At 39.5% G+C, this 15812-nt stretch overlaps 1 protein-coding gene across 2 annotated transcripts; it reads right to left on the reverse strand.

The window, feature by feature from the left end:
- Positions 1-179: 179 nt before the first annotated feature.
- Positions 180-12410, reverse strand: LOC121949244 (RCC1 and BTB domain-containing protein 1-like). Of its 2 annotated transcripts, XM_042494877.1 has the most exons (11): positions 12323-12402; positions 10814-10909; positions 7165-7421; positions 5307-5457; positions 5065-5231; positions 3982-4140; positions 3789-3896; positions 2081-2223; positions 1804-1994; positions 712-838; positions 180-619 (listed from the first exon to the last, which is right to left on the reverse strand). In XM_042494877.1, exons 3-11 carry the CDS (start codon positions 7288-7290, stop codon positions 283-285), a joined length of 1509 nt encoding a protein of 502 aa, XP_042350811.1. In that variant the 5' UTR covers positions 7291-7421; positions 10814-10909; positions 12323-12402; the 3' UTR covers positions 180-282. The 2 variants fall into 2 exon arrangements, with proteins under 2 accessions (XP_042350811.1, XP_042350812.1); XM_042494878.1 differs by lacking the exon at positions 10814-10909 and having other exon boundaries at positions 12323-12410.
- Between the last annotated feature and the right edge of the window lie 3402 nt (positions 12411-15812).

The following is a 15812-nucleotide window of genomic DNA, read 5'->3' on the forward strand; positions in this document are numbered from 1 at the left end:
ATCTCGTTATATCAAGAAAACGGCTTGTAAAACAAAAAAAAAAACACGTCCGCTTAGGGCTTCCGTATTTTCCAAAACAGCATGAAAAATGTAAAGTATATTAAGTATTTTTTAAACAAAGTCCTATAGTATGTTGAAAAAGTTTTCAATGTACAAATGAACAAAACACTGAAAACATATATATGTGATAGTTGGAAGAGCGATAGTGGAGACAGACCTCGGCATCATAGCGCACAGCGGCAGAAAGCAGGGAGAAGGCGTTTTCAACAGTGATACCCCTCTTTATAATATGTTGACACAGACGTTTGAGGCGGTTCTCACAGTACGAGGTGGCCAGATCCAGCAGCCCTGACACAGCAGAGACAGACGGTAACACGGTAAGTTAGTGTTAGTTAAGTGTGTGTGTGTGTGTGTGTGTGTGTGTGTGTGTGTGTGTGTGTGTGTGTGTGTGTGTGTGTGGTTCTGACCAATAGCATCCTCAGGGGGCAACTCCACGTTGTCTGTGTAGAGAAACTCCAGGAAGGAGCGGTACACCGGGTAGGAGAACTGGTCTATTTCAATCACCTCCTTCATGTCTTCATTCCAGTGGGACTGGAACATGGATCTGAAGTGTTCACACCTGCACCACAGTTTGTTTCAGGACACAGGTGTTAATTTTGAATTGCTTATATTTTAGCTTTAACTGAGAGCTTTGAGATTTAATCCCCTGACCTGATTTTGAGAACTGCTTTGTGGACATAGATATATTTGCCGTCAACGCAGAACTTGAGGTCGGCTGTCTCTGGGTTGTCAAACTCTTTCTTCAGAGACTGAGCCACGGTCAAGAAGTCATCGTGCTCTGGAGGGAGAAAAACACACACCCACACACATAAAGCCTTGGCATTAGGGAGATAAACTGCAGCAGCGATGTGATTTACTTGTAGTTTTGCAACTGAAACAGGAAGACTCAGTTTTTTTGGTAAGAATTTACATCTTCCTAATAATTCTTGTCAACTTGTGCACAAATTATTTACAAATTCCAATAACTACCTCAGCATTTAATTGGAATTATTTGATAACAATTAAAGGTTGAGCTAGTCTTTTAGGTCGGTGCACATCGGGTCAGCTGAACTTACAAAGATGCACAGATTTAAATCAAATGATGAATTGCTAAACTCCATTTAGCTGCTTCAGTTTCAGGCTGGTGGTATTGTGCAATGTCATAGTTTACTAGGGCATTTGAATGGAGTATCTGGGACCGTAAAACGGTGTGTCTGCATAAAGACAGAGAACTGCATACATACGTAATCATATTCTTATCATTTTCTGTGACGAATAAATTGATTGATATTTTTTCCATCTAATTTCTAAAGTCATGCATTCTCCTCATTGTGTTTTGAATCTAGATCATCGTGGTGCTGGGTTCATGCTCACGAGCCTTATTTTCATGTACACAGTTCACCATAACTGGGTGTAAAAACACCCTTAGATATTGACCGCTTCACAACTTAGATATGTCAGAGAGGAAAACGACAAAGCAAGTTTCACTGAGCGTGTCACATCGGCGAGGGTAGATGTGAGCAGCTGTCATAACACATGGCTGTGGGTATCTGTGGTGCCACTAGGCTCATCACATTTCTGCAAACCGTCATCATGGGTGAATCTCGACAATCATCTGAGCTCTGTGTTTTTGGTTTTGTTTGTATTGTTTAGTCCTTGTATCTTTTTTTCTCTCTCCTGTGTTATCCATAATGATTTTTACTTGCTGTAAAAGTTTCAAAAACTAACAAATACATCACTGGACACAAGAATTCCTCGTCTTACCCATGGAAAGAAGCCTCCACATAACAGAGGGGGTGGCGAAGCATGCAAAGACGTCATCGGTGCAGGTGAAGTGGGTGAGGTGAGGCAGCACTATGGACTGGCCCCTGCACTGGCCCCACATGTAAACCTGACCGCTCTGAGTCTTGGCAGCTGATGTGTGTGTGGAGTGACAGGCAGCGATCTCCACGATCCTGACAAAAAAGCCAGAGGAGAAAATCAGCGGGGTAAAGACGGTGAGGAGGAGTTTGCAATCATCTGTGGTGACGGTGCTGCTCACCTCTCTTTCTCAGTCATGATCTGGACTGGGCTCAGCTGGTTGCTCTTGTTGCCGGTGCCCAGTTGTCCATATGTGTTTGCACCCCAAGCGTACAGCAACCCCTCGTCTGTTAGCGCCAGGGAGTGAGCATAGCCCGAAACAATCTGTAGAGGGAAACAAAAAACTTCAGATGGAAGACTAACAGTTTTAGACTGCAGAAACTAATACGCATAATGTGTTCTCCAACAAGTAAAGTCTACTTTATACTAAATAAAATAATACAAGAGCAGTCAATTTTGGTTAATATTTTATGTGAAGGAGTCACGTTTCACTAATACTGTAAACTTGACAGGGAAGTTAATTTCTAACTGTTATAGCATATGCTGCAATGTAAACAAACAAAGTTGACCTATAAACCCTCCCTGCCTCAGTACTGATTACAATCTAATGTCCTGACTTCCTATCCAAAGGCCCTAAAAAACCCTTTTTTCTCAATCTGTGTCTTCCAATGAGCAATGCAGTCAGCATACTTTTTTGGTTTTGGATCTATAAAACAACAGAATGTCTATCTTTGCTCTTCTTGATGGTTAAAATGGTTAAGGATTCAGTCATAAATAGGTGACATCATGTACTCTTTGTAAAAATGCATCCTTACATCATTAGATCAAAAAGTTAAGTATTACAGGCCACAGAGTTCTGGGGGCACCAAAACAAACTATTGTAATTTTAATAAATAAGTCTGGCAATAAGCAGCTTTTTTCAATCATTGTGTGCGAGACCATGATCTGATTTTTACGCTGCTCATGGCATGACTCTGCAAACAGCAGCACAAAGTGAACTACTCCCTATTGATTCATAACTTCCTGCAATGTTTCAAACGAATCCACATTTTTGACAAAGCATTGCTTGAAGTGCTGAGCTCAATGAAAATCAAACTACATTTCCTTTAACTACTTTATAATAAAAGTCAAATTGGGTTTTGCCAGTTAAATGCTTTGAAAGCGAAGCTGCAGCAGTAGGAAAGGTTCAGTTTATATTAGCAGGATTATAGCATTTTTTTTGACTAATGTTACCCCTGTCACCCAATTAAAAACATAGCAAATATATAAATATTGCAATTATTTAATCAGTTGTCCACAGGCTCAATTACTATGGTGTTCCCTCATTCTGAGATAGATTTGCAGACATGAACCTGATTGAAGCAGAGAAAGAAATAGTCTCTCAGATGTGGGAATTTGCACAGACTAACACAGGGCTGTCCTTATACATTTTTTATTTTATTTTTTATGTAATTATATTAATATTGTATTTGGGCCTATTGGTGTTGCCAGATGTATCATTTTGCATTTTTAATGAAAATCTCAGAGATTATTACTTAAAAGTTGTTGAAAAGTTTTTTTAGAACATTTTCAGGGTCTTAAAAATATGACTTAATCAATTAAGCAGCTTTTATTGACCAAGGGGTTTCCAGAAAAAGGCTTTGATGTATCATAACATCTAAATATGACACATTTCATTTCATTTCCAAGATTTCTTCTTGTAACAACTCGTAGAGCTATGACATTGCTCGAGCTACAACGGAAATGTTTACATTTTTGCATCAAAATAAGGCGACAGTGGTGAATAAGGATGCATCCATGCACTGTCAGCTTCAAAATGTAAAGATAAGTTGGACATTAAATGGTTGAGATGCACAAATATCAGTTTTTGTGAGTGTGTAATTTCAAACCTGTTGCACACATAAACCCTGCAAAGCTACAAGGCGACAAGGAGTGAGCTGGTTCCCATTATTTCCGAGTCCAAGTTGTCCATTGCCATTGTAGCCCCATCCGTACACCTGCAGAGACACAAACAGATCATCAGCGCCATGGCAACCGGAGATGGATAACACAGTATTTATAGTTCCAGTATAAATTAAACACCTCTCCATTGTCCACGACTGCCAGAGACGAGGTCTGCCCGCAGACGACACTGACAGCCACTTTGTTCTGCAGGCAGCTCGACACTCTGCGGGGTGTGGGCTGGTTCGCCGTGGAGCCCGAACCCACCTGCCCACAGTTGTTGTAGCCCCATGCATACACCTAGAAGACAGGTGCGAAGAAGAGTTAAACTTATAATAATATCATACCTATAATAATTTCAGAGTAGACTGTTAAAATGTTTTTTTGTAGTTTTTAAAACATCTACAGCTGAAAACTAGCCCGCTGGTGAACACTGGCACATTTACAGAAATGTTGTTAAATGTGTGTTGTCCTTATAAATGAAATTCAATGAACATGTGACAGAAAAAAATTCTGGCTGTTAGTTCCCTTAAAGTCCAGGGGCCAAACGTGAGCCAAGGGATTCATTTTAAACAGGACTCGGCTTGACTTTCAAAATATACTATATGTGGCCCTCCACACCACATTGGTGGAAATTAAGAAATTCACTTTCCCCTCACCTCACAATGGCCACACTACACACATTTTGTAGACATGCTTGAGAGCAGAGCTAATGTGGTTTTATAAACAGTCAGTAAACAACCTGAAACAGCAGATATTTACTGTTAGGCAGCAGACATGGCCACAGCAAACAAGTTTACAAGTTTAGTTTACTATTTTTGTACTACTGTCAGGATATAATGACGGTTATGAAAAATAACTTTTTGTCATATTTGCTATAAAAGTTACCTACTTCAGCTTTAACGATTGACACAAATGAAACCATTATTTTTCTGTGAATTTCAATGACGGTGAATAAAAAAACCTGTTATATCTGGAGATCAGCAGGATAACACAATGTGCTACAGTACAAAGCTGACCATGTGTGAAGTAGTTTGAAGCACAGCAGTGTCCTCAAGGCTGAGCTTAGTTTTGTACGTTTTCAGCTCAGAGGGATCAACTACTGCTGTGATCGGACTCCGAGATGGTCTGTGTGACTAAGCACCGCCTCTGGCCAAAGCTGAATCACATGTGTCATTAGAGGGTTTTAAACAGGTTTCCACTCTGCTGCATGAAGACACTCACTTCTCCTGAGTCAGTCAGAGCCATGGAGTGGTGAGAGCCACAGGCCACCTCTGTGACCTTCTTATTCAGCAGGTTGGCAGACACGAGCACTGGAGCGACTCCTTGGTTAGTTGTCCCATTTCCCAGCTGGCTGTAACCATTATGACCCCAGGCGAATAGCTCTCCGTCTGAAACACAAAAAGATTAGTCATTCTGCAGCACTTTTAAATCCAAGGGGAGGATTAAGCGTTTTGTGCAGCTACCCTCTGTGGCCAGCAGGACGTGGGGTCCGCTGCCGTAGCTCAGGCTGACCACCTTCCTCCCGCTCAGGAAGTCCAGCTTCTTGGGTACGATGGTGCTCTGGCTGTCCCCTGTTCCCAGGCAGTTACTGCAGTTCAGCCCGAACACGTACACCTGAGAGCGGACAGAGGAGACAGGACATGTAATGTGGATCAGTGATAAGTAGGGCTAAGCACAGACGGCCTCTGTCAGCCGTAGGCAGCAGGTCACATTCAAGACACACAAACATCAACACCAGCACGGCTAAAAGCGCACACGAGTGCAGACAACAACGCTGATACAGAGCGGTGACAACAAATACGCAGCTCCAGCCTTCAGTTTACTCTGATATTTACTTTAACATTAGTTATTAAAAGAATCATACCGAAGGTTTTACATGTTTCAGCCCACTTACTACAAATTGCATCCTATGACTGCAACTAAAGATAATTTTCATCATCGATTAATAGGTTAATTATCATTTATTATTATTATTATTATTATTATTATTATTATTATTATTATTATTATTATTATTATTATTATTAATTATTATTATTTGTTAACCCACGGCCACTGTGGCAAAAAACATTGACTTTGTTCATGGGGCACTATCCACTGAGCTACCAGACGCCCCCAATTTTTTTTTTTTCAAATCTTGTTAGATTTTTTAAATTAATGTGGAAATGTTGATCGATGTTTCCCAAAGTCCAAGATGACATCCTCAAATGTCTTGTTTTGTCCACAAACCAAAGATATTCAGTTTGCTTACACAGGAGTAAAGAAACCAGAAAATACTCACATTTAAGAAGCTGGAATTTGAGAATTTCCACATTTTATTTGGCCTGTCAAACGATTAATGTTTTGTTAAAATCGAGATTAATTGCAGAATTTCTATAGGTTATCAGGATTAATCACATTTTTAATTACATATTTTAATTTCCATTATTTTTCATTTCAAAACAGTTTTGATTTCTATATTGACAAGGTGAAGCAATTCTTACCAGACTGTCTTGTTTAGGAATCAAATGACAGCAAAGCCTGCATGGAATTAGCATTACGTAGGCTTGTATGTAAAGGGGAGACTCATGGGTACCAGCAGAACCCATTTTCATTAAGATATCTTGAGGTTATAAAGCTTTCATGCTTCTCAAAATGTGCAAGTGTGATGAAATTCTGCCGCCACCTCTCAAGTCTTGTTGAAGCTTTACATCAACAATACGGTGCTTTGATTTACTTAATCGTTTGGCTACATGGAGGCAGCAGATCAAACTGTAAACACAACATTGACATATTGCAGGTGTGGTTAACCACATCTGCAACCATAGAGCTCGGCAGCCCAGTGGTGTGCATTTTGTATAAATATTGGTGTGGTTTCATCACATTTGACCTGACGAAGATCCCAGCAGAATCGAAACGCCATCTGTAATAAACTTGTGTGACATGGAGGAAGTGTACAGGCGTTACCTTTTTCCCTCATGCATCTTTAAACACATCACCTCTTCGTCGCCATGCCACAATACTGTAACTCTGATGGAGGATTTATGAAGCACACGTGTCCTCTGTAGTTAATTGCCAGCATGTTTTTCTTCTCTTGCTGATTGAAGTTTATTTTTAAATGCACACAAATTGAAACACCTGATTTAAAGATGAGAAACAAATGTTAAATCCCACCATGAGCTAAAAAAACCTCCAGTACTCTCAAGTACAATGGTAATGTAAAACACATAACGCAAGGGCCCTCTAATTTTTTTTTAAGCACCAGTGACGATTACCAGTGACAAGTGATGACTTCCCTTGCATGATTAACTCCACAACCTGGTTTTACCTCTGACCTCTCACCTCGTCATCGTTGGTGATGTAGATGGCCTCGTTAGCAGATGTTCCAAACACGCACGCTTTCCGTATGGTGGAGAGCTCCTGGGGCCCCATCAGGCTGAAGACGGGCCACTTGGTCACATCCACCATGATGATGCATCCGCTGCGAGTCTGTGGCGAGGGCAGCGGAGTGGAGGGATGAATCTCAGTCCAAAGTCAGAGCGGAGGACGGAGCTGGGGGGCGGCGTGGTGAGGCAGAGTTCCCAGTGCTGCAGTCGTTGCTGTGAGTGGGTGTAAAAACATAATGAATCAGGGAACATCAACAACAATAATCAAACTATAGTATATAAAAATAATTTCAGTCACTTAAACAGTAGTGTGAGTTAAGAAAAGAAGAACTTGATATTTGACCCAAACTTTTAAAAGATAAATTTGGTATTTTTCAAACAGAAGCTTTTTTTCCCGTGTTTTTTTTTTTGTATCTGAGTGACTAGGAACGAGAATTTTTTTTTTTTTTGGACATTGGTCCAGTACTGAGCGAGAGCGCTGCAGTGTCCACTAAAAATGCTTGTTTTTGAAACTGACAGGCTCAGTGTCTGACAACATTATGGAAAGGTTTCCTACAGAGATAGAGCTTTTTGTTAGAATAAGATCCTTTCTGTTTAACCAAAAACAGCCCAACAATGTCTATCGCCACACCTACCAGACTCCGTTTAAAAGAACAGTTATTCTAGTGTAAAGAGATACAGCATATTTTCATATTTGACTGAATGATTTAAGGGTTAATTTTAACCAAAATAGAGTTGGTAATTGTTGAACCAGTGGAAAAATGATCTAAGATGGCTTCTGAAAGTTTAATTTTGTTCCTGCCAACTTTGAATGAAATGTGTTTTTTACAATTTAAAAAATAAGTGTTTATTTTAAATGGAGTCTGGTGTGTTTGGACATAGCGATTTCAGGGCTATTACTGGTTAAACAAAAAAGGATTGTATTCTTTAACTAAAGGTCTATCTCTGTAGGGATCATTTCCATAAATTAATCTGAGCCTGTCAGTGGCAAAAAAAAAAAAAAAAATCACTTTTAGTGGGTGTAAATTGATGGTGCAAGCATGCCCCGAGTATCTACATTACAGCCTGTGTCCTCTCAATACTGGTCCAATTTCAAAAACTGTTATTCCTAATACAAAAACATGAAGCGTACTCTTTTCACAACTTTTTACCGCAAAGTCAAAGCATTCTGTCCTTTCAAAACTGTTAAATGATTAAATACATTTGGACAAACAGGTGCTTTACAAACACTGTGATGCTGATCTTAAGAAATAATGCTAAACCCTTGCATGAGGGGCGATTAGTGTTACATTAGCTTGAACTTATCTGGGCCGGTATGTAGAAAGCTCCTTAGAGTACATTTTTAGTCTTACACTGTAATTCTACAAATTACATAAACTGTAAATACAAATATGTGCCATGTACTATCCTTTCTGACAGGCAAGACTCACAAATTATTTAGGATAATAATGGGGGTTCCCTGACTGAGTTAGGAGCCACCAGCAGATGGCTGAGTTACATGTTCAAAAGCAGAGGAAAAAAATCATTTTTTAGAAACCAATTTGTTTAATATCATGCTACAATGTTTAGGGCCGTTAATTAGGTGACAGATAAGGTGGTGAGAAAAATCCTGGAGTTGCTCCTTAGATGGTCGACACTTTCACAGCACCAAAAACTGCTTTAAAATGTATACAATCCAGTTTATCCAACCAAGCTGCAAACTCAATAAAAATACAGAGGTAGGAAGGTTAATTTTTTTGCCCTTCTTACTATTTTTTCCAATTTCTGCTATTTTAGATTTTTTTTTTTTATAAATTTAAGAGGCAAGTGTCTTTTTTTAACTCTCACTATAGTTATTGCTTTCTTTCAGATTTTACAAACAAAACTGTGATAACACTACCAGTAGTATATGAATTTGTATACAATTCTGTTTTTTTCTCCCTCCGCTCCCATCCTCCTAGCCAGGGCCCCACCACAACACCAGCCGGCTCAGTCTCCTCCCAATCCTAAACCACCATCATCTCCCCGTCCCCTCTTTCCTCCGTTCACGTTAATAGTTGGAGACTCTACAATCAGAAGCATCCGTTTCCTCAGTGCCACCACCCACTGCTTTCCCGGAGCCACGGAGAAGCTCCCAGGACTGCTGCGCACAATCCCGGTCTCTGTCCACTGAGTAATAGTCCGTGTAGGCTCTAACGATACAGCTCGTCCGCAGTCGGAGCCGACTAAGAAGGATTTCAAGATCCTTCTAAACTTTTTAAGTCGCTTTGTAACATCTGTTTTTATTTCCGGCCCCATTCCCACACTGTCCCGTGGCGCTGGTCATTTTAGCAGAATTTTTAAGCCTTAATACTTGTCTTCTTTCTGTGTGTAGATCCGCAACTTAGGTTTCATTGACAATTTTAATTTGTTGAAAAAAAAAATTATAAATCATCAATTACTCGTGTTCCCTCCCCCTTTACCTTAACTAAGTCATCACCCTCCCTCACACTATTTTATGAGTTTGCCCCAATTAACCCCAGGGATTTAGTAAATATTGTGTCCAGTTTGACTCTTACTAACTGCAAATTGGATATCCTGCCATCCAGGCTTTTCAAAGAAGTTTTTGTAGTTAGCACCCCTTGGATTCTTTGTCAATACATCCCAGATTGGTCCCAGATTACTTCAAACAGGCCTGTATCCAGCATCTGCCAAAGAAATCTGGTTAAATCCAACACTCCCCTCTAATTACCATCCTGTATCGAAGCTACACTTGATTTAAAAAAATAGCGAAAAGGTAGTTGCTAGGCAACTGTAATAATAATCCAAGAACACACAGTATTTGACAAATTCCAATCTTCTTTCAGGAAAAGCCAAAGTACAGAAAACAGCCTTTCTTAGAGTAATCAATGACATCTTAATAACTGCAGACTCAGGGAATCACATTATCCTTATTTTGTTGGACTTGACCTTTCCTAATAGTATCATCCCCATAGTTTCAAGGTCTAACAATTAATACGCAACAAACAGCTAGAAACTTGGGAGTGGTTTTTGATAACAATCTAAACTTCAATCAGCACACAAAGGGTGTTCAGTCCTGCTACTTACAAATCAGAAATACTGCTAAAGTTAAACCAATGCTCAACAAAAACATAGTTGAAAAACTTATCCACACCCTCATTTTCTCCCGCTAAGATTGCTGCGGCCCTTTATTTACTTGCCTGAATGATGCCTCAATTAACCCTTTACGGTTGGTACAAAGTGCAGCAGCGCGGCTCCTGACAAACACTCGACGCAGGGAACACTTCACTCCAGTCCTGGCACACTGGCTCCCCATTCCCTACAGAATTCAATTTAAGATTTTATTAATTACTTTTAAATCCTTGCAAGGTCTGGCCTCGATTTACATTTCAGAACTCTTCACCCCTTACTCTGCTCCCAGACCCCTCAGATCAGACAAAAAAAATGAAAAGTCGGATAATGCATGCAGAGAGTTTGGACCCTGGAGTGAGACGTTTCACATGGTGTAGTACTTCCAGTACTGGCCACTAGGTGGCGCTGGAGGGTACATAAATTCTGTGTTTTCTTGGTGTACATCATTTGTAGAGCAACCCATAACAATTTTATGTAAAGTAAAAGATAATTACCTTGCAAGGCTTACTTCCTGTTGCCAGTAGGTGGCGCAGTGAACTATGACAGGCAGTTGACAGGCTGATGTCTTCAAGACTGCAGCCTGATCACACCTGTGAAATTTGGGGCCAATGGCAAAGTTTTACGGCAAAACATCAAAAGTCAACACTGCGCCATGGGAAAATCGAAAAAGTTTTGTGTGGACTTTTAATAACTTTTCATCACGAAGGTGTTGAGATTGGACACAGTGAATTTGAAGTTGATGGGATTAATCCTGTAGGAAGAGTATGCGAAAGTACAAGGGGTGGAAATCAACAAAAATGAGCACAAAATTATATCTACAATTCTACAATTTCATTTAGCAGACGCTTTTATCCAAAGCGACGTACAACACAAGCAAGAATTTAGACTTAAGGAAAAAACCCTTAGTAAGTGCAAAAAGTGCTTCAGGTGTGATTGGTCACAGGTATTGCTGTCTAGTGGCAGAAGAAGTGCCGTACAGCACTGAGCTTTCAATTGTCTCTTAAAAAGAGACAATTATATATATATATATAGTTAAAAATGGGGTATGAAAATGGGGTATGATTTGATAAGTATCTTCTTCCTCCTACTCCTTTTCCTACATGAAATACTTATGTTTGTTTACTGCATATGTGCGATGGGCATTTTCATTCTAATGATGCTTTTTTTGCTCACATTCTTAGATTTCTTTTGTTGTCTTATTTTATTTGCCATGTTAAAAATTAAAAAAAAAAAAAAAAGATCTACCTTACCAGTCGATCAGATTCCTCCATATCAATTAATCGGTTCCATAACTGGGCTATACAGATCTTTCAGTGAACCTCACATGGTTCCCATGTCCAGACTACTGCTAACTTTGGTGCATATTTATACACTATATATATATGTGCATATATGTATATGATTAAAATACTGCACTGTACTTCAGTAACCACTACACTATGTGTCTAAAACTGTATAATAGCTTTGATATCGGTGCTCTGTCTTCCAGTTTAGGGAAAACTCAGTCATGTAGATATTACAGTAACTTCGCTGTCGGGTGTAAACAATGTAGATCTGCTGCTTCAGGACGGATTAAAAACCACAGACTTTCTGTCTAACCTGTCTCACTTAGACTCTTATCTGTGAAAACATCTTACGATTGCACAAGGCTTAAGGTTTCCTGATGAAAATGGGCTTAAAGTGTTAAAAGTCCCGGGTCACGGAGGTTTTATTTTGTAACAGCGTTTCCTGTGTTGTGTGAAAACACCCAGCAAACACGGACCACCTCACCTAGCTAACCGGCTAATGTGGCCCATTGTTACAAACACATTACTCAGCAAACAATGCAGCTGACACAACACATCAAACTGCACACAGTCGCTGCTAGACTCATCCGTTTGTAACACTAATCTCTGCTAACTTGTTTTCGACCGCTGACGACACAATGAACCTGGAGGTAAACAGCTTTAAAACAACTTTTAAAACAACAGAAAATGCATATTAACGAGTCCGTTTAAACTCACCTGACAAATAAGTGTGTTTCTGGTGTCGATAACGGTCCGGGTCTCACCGGGACACTCACAGGTCCGCGGCGGGATGTTTTCAGTCTCCGATGAAGCTGCTTCTCTCAGCTGCAACTGACGCACATTTGCGGAAGTGAGAAGAGAAAAAATAAAAAATAAAGTCACGTGACCGTCAGAGCATAATACTGCAGACAGAGTTCAAACGAGAGGCTTCCTCTGAATCCAGAGGCTGCTGTTAACTTTGAAACCTGGATCGACATCACTTTTTTTGTGCTGCTTTCAGACGCCTTTTGCAAGTACTTACACCTTTGAAATCTGAGCCACTTAGTGCGATTTCTTTAAAAAAAAAAAAAAAAAAAAAAACATGGGAAAAAAAAGACAATTAATGACCTTGTAAGAAAATGTTCCACAAATTGCAAAAAATCTATAAATTTAGAAAATTATTTCTGAAATAGCTAGAAAGAAAGAAATTGCTAATTAATTATTCATTTCTATGCATCAATTTGTTTTGCATTTTCTGCATCATTTTATGGTGTAAATGTCTGCAATATAATAGCTTCAGTCTCCTGTTGGAAATCACTGAAATTAGGGCAAAGCGGTGAAAATACTCTCTTTTCAGCATAAACTTTAAGTGACATTGATGGTTTTTAGGTGAAATAAGTTTAACTGCTGACCCATCAACAGCACTGCATTGCTTAGCTTCCATGTTGGACTGCAGCCTGTTTTTCCAGACTGAGGGGGCGTTTTGACTGACATCTATACAACCCCACTAAAAAAAAAACAAAACACCAAACTGCCCCTTAAAGGCCTTATCACCTCATTTTACATCTTGCTTTGATAGTACCCCCCACAAAATTGCAGGCAATCAAACTGCCACACTGCAAACCTCGGGGATCTGGGTCAAGTTGCAGTAATATTCAATTTGGAGGCCAGTTATCTTATTTTGCACATTTTTGTTCCACCCAAATGCAGCTTCTGCAGGCCTGAGTTAATCATTGCCCTTGAGTCAATGTGTTCACCAAAAACACACATACACACAGAGTTGGCAAACGGAAACTGTGCTACTTACAAAACAAACATGTTGAGCTATTTGAAGCCTCCACTGTCACCTCATCTTTAGCACCAAATCTGACCTGCAGGCACCTGTGCAGAAAGAGAGGATTGAAGCACATATCCTGTTATTAGATGCTGACAGTTACATAAAAGGACTTCAAATATTTATTAAGCACTGGGGAGGGAGTATATTGTAAGTTTTGTTTTTTACTTCAGCTTAGATGTATTTATTTAGAGAAATATTTCATTGATGTAGAAAGAGTCCTTGCATAAAACTAGGCCATCTCTACAGTAGAAAGATGCAAATACTTTTGAATTTGGTGCAACATGACCAGAGAAAACAGAGAAAATTGGCTCCTTTGCTCAAGAGTGAGAAAACCTACAATTACCAGAATGCATCTGACCAATAAACGCTCACGGTGGTGGGTGACTTAATGCGACCTTGTCTATTTGACACAATAGCGGAGGCCGGACAGTTTAACGATGAGATAAAACATGTTTATGAAAACATTTGCGGCCTGAAAGATAGAACGCAGTAACCGAATCTTGGTTTAAATGTATTTATTTATTTAAAATTTAGGTGAGAAAAATGCCGCTCAGTGACATAATCTTGATTTATGCTTTGTTTTACCCTTTGATCTGGAGTGAATAATCAATATTTTAATTTATTAGCATTTTGCCTTGCCTGGTTTAAAAAAAAAAGATAATCCAGATATAACAACAACAACACTGGTTAGATGAAGGGTAAGTTACCACAGTTCATTTACACAGACTACCCACATTGTTTTGATACCAAGCTGGTTCATAATAATTAAAGTGACCCTTTAAATACCCTCAGAGCCCACAAAATTGTGTTTGAAAAGCATGTTTTCTTTTTTACAAAATCCCCAAAAGGTACCATTTATCATAACCAGAAACTGTGAATTATGGTTATAATAGTGAAAGGAGGGTCATGCATTTTCCCCAAGTCACTCAAGAAAACATATCTGTAGCTGCAGGAGGGTTTTGATATAAAAACAAAGTTTCACCCCGGCCACCCCCCGTCTTTGATTAATACAGGGTTCCCACACATTTTCACTGACAAAATTTCAAAACTTTTTTCCATGTCTATTTCTTGTCGTATCTGCCCAAAATTGCAATTTCAGCTTGAACGATGCATATTAGAGCTCCGTTACGTCAACAGCTACATAAAATAAATTTGTTGTTGTGTCACATTATGTGGAAGGTTATCCAGGAATATTATAGTAACAATTTCATTACACACAACAGAATTCCATGACTTTTCCAAAAACTTTCATTGATTTTCACCAATTCCATAACGTTTCCAGGCCTGGAAAATGTGATTGTGAAATTTCAGTGAATTTTCCCATGATCATGGGAACCCTGTCAACAAAGTACAGTCCGTAAGACTGCTTAAAGTCTCTGTTTGACCAGATATGGTCACAGTCGCTCTTACCCACTGAGAGGAAGTGACAATTTCAGAGGCATGAAAGCTCGAGGGGAAGAATGTGATATTCTCGCTCACACAAACACTTAAATCCCACCCTTGTTAGGAGCTTATTTCACATTCATACAACTTCAACTCGACTAACAGCTATTGTGTGTGTGAATCACAACACTTGCAAGCACGGAGGATCCAACGGCTAAACAGCAAGTTTATTTTGGTTAGGATCAGAAACACAGATCATGTCCTGAGGGTGAGATGAGATGATATCAAAAATCCCCTGACTGAAATATGGCGATGATGGTTTGTGGTGTTTTTCGGGGGTAAATGAGTGGGAGAGATGGTGTGTTACAATGTTCAGTGAATTAAGATTGGAGGGGGAGCAGTTTGACTCTCAACAGCAGAGAGCAGCATTGACCATTCCCATGGCAAACTCCAACAACAGGGAGGGCAACATGTTACTGCGTCTCCCGTTTCATAATCCTCCAGTTGCTCAAAGAATCATTTCTATTCAATAAAACCTAGTTTTAGTTGAAATGAAAAACAAAAGGCACAATGATTTTCAACTCATTCTTGTCTTTAATATGCACAAGAGTTGAAAGCATCAATGAGCCACCTTAAAGAGAGGAATTCAATCTAAAATTTATAAAAAGATATAAACAATCAGAGGCCAAAACGCTGTCTGTTGCTTTTCTCCTATTATTTTATTTAAAACAACTTTTCATTAGCAAGTAAAAATCTTGCAACAAACATAAGCTTGTATCCAATTCGGATACAAGGCAACGTAATTGTAAATCTTTAAAGTGGCTCGGTCTAGTCTGCTAGTTCATAACTGTACACCCTCTCTATAGTTTTGTTCAGTAATAAACAGCTAGTCCCAAAAACAAGCCTGGGCTGCTCGTAACAACCCCACCCAATATTTAAAACCCCAGTGTGACCCCCTCCCCGCCTATTCTGACCCCCTCTCAGTAGTTAGCAGCCAACCAGAGGATC

Source organism: Plectropomus leopardus, chromosome 10, assembly GCF_008729295.1.
Source record: "Plectropomus leopardus isolate mb chromosome 10, YSFRI_Pleo_2.0, whole genome shotgun sequence".
Classification (NCBI taxonomy): Eukaryota; Metazoa; Chordata; class Actinopteri; order Perciformes; family Serranidae; genus Plectropomus; species Plectropomus leopardus.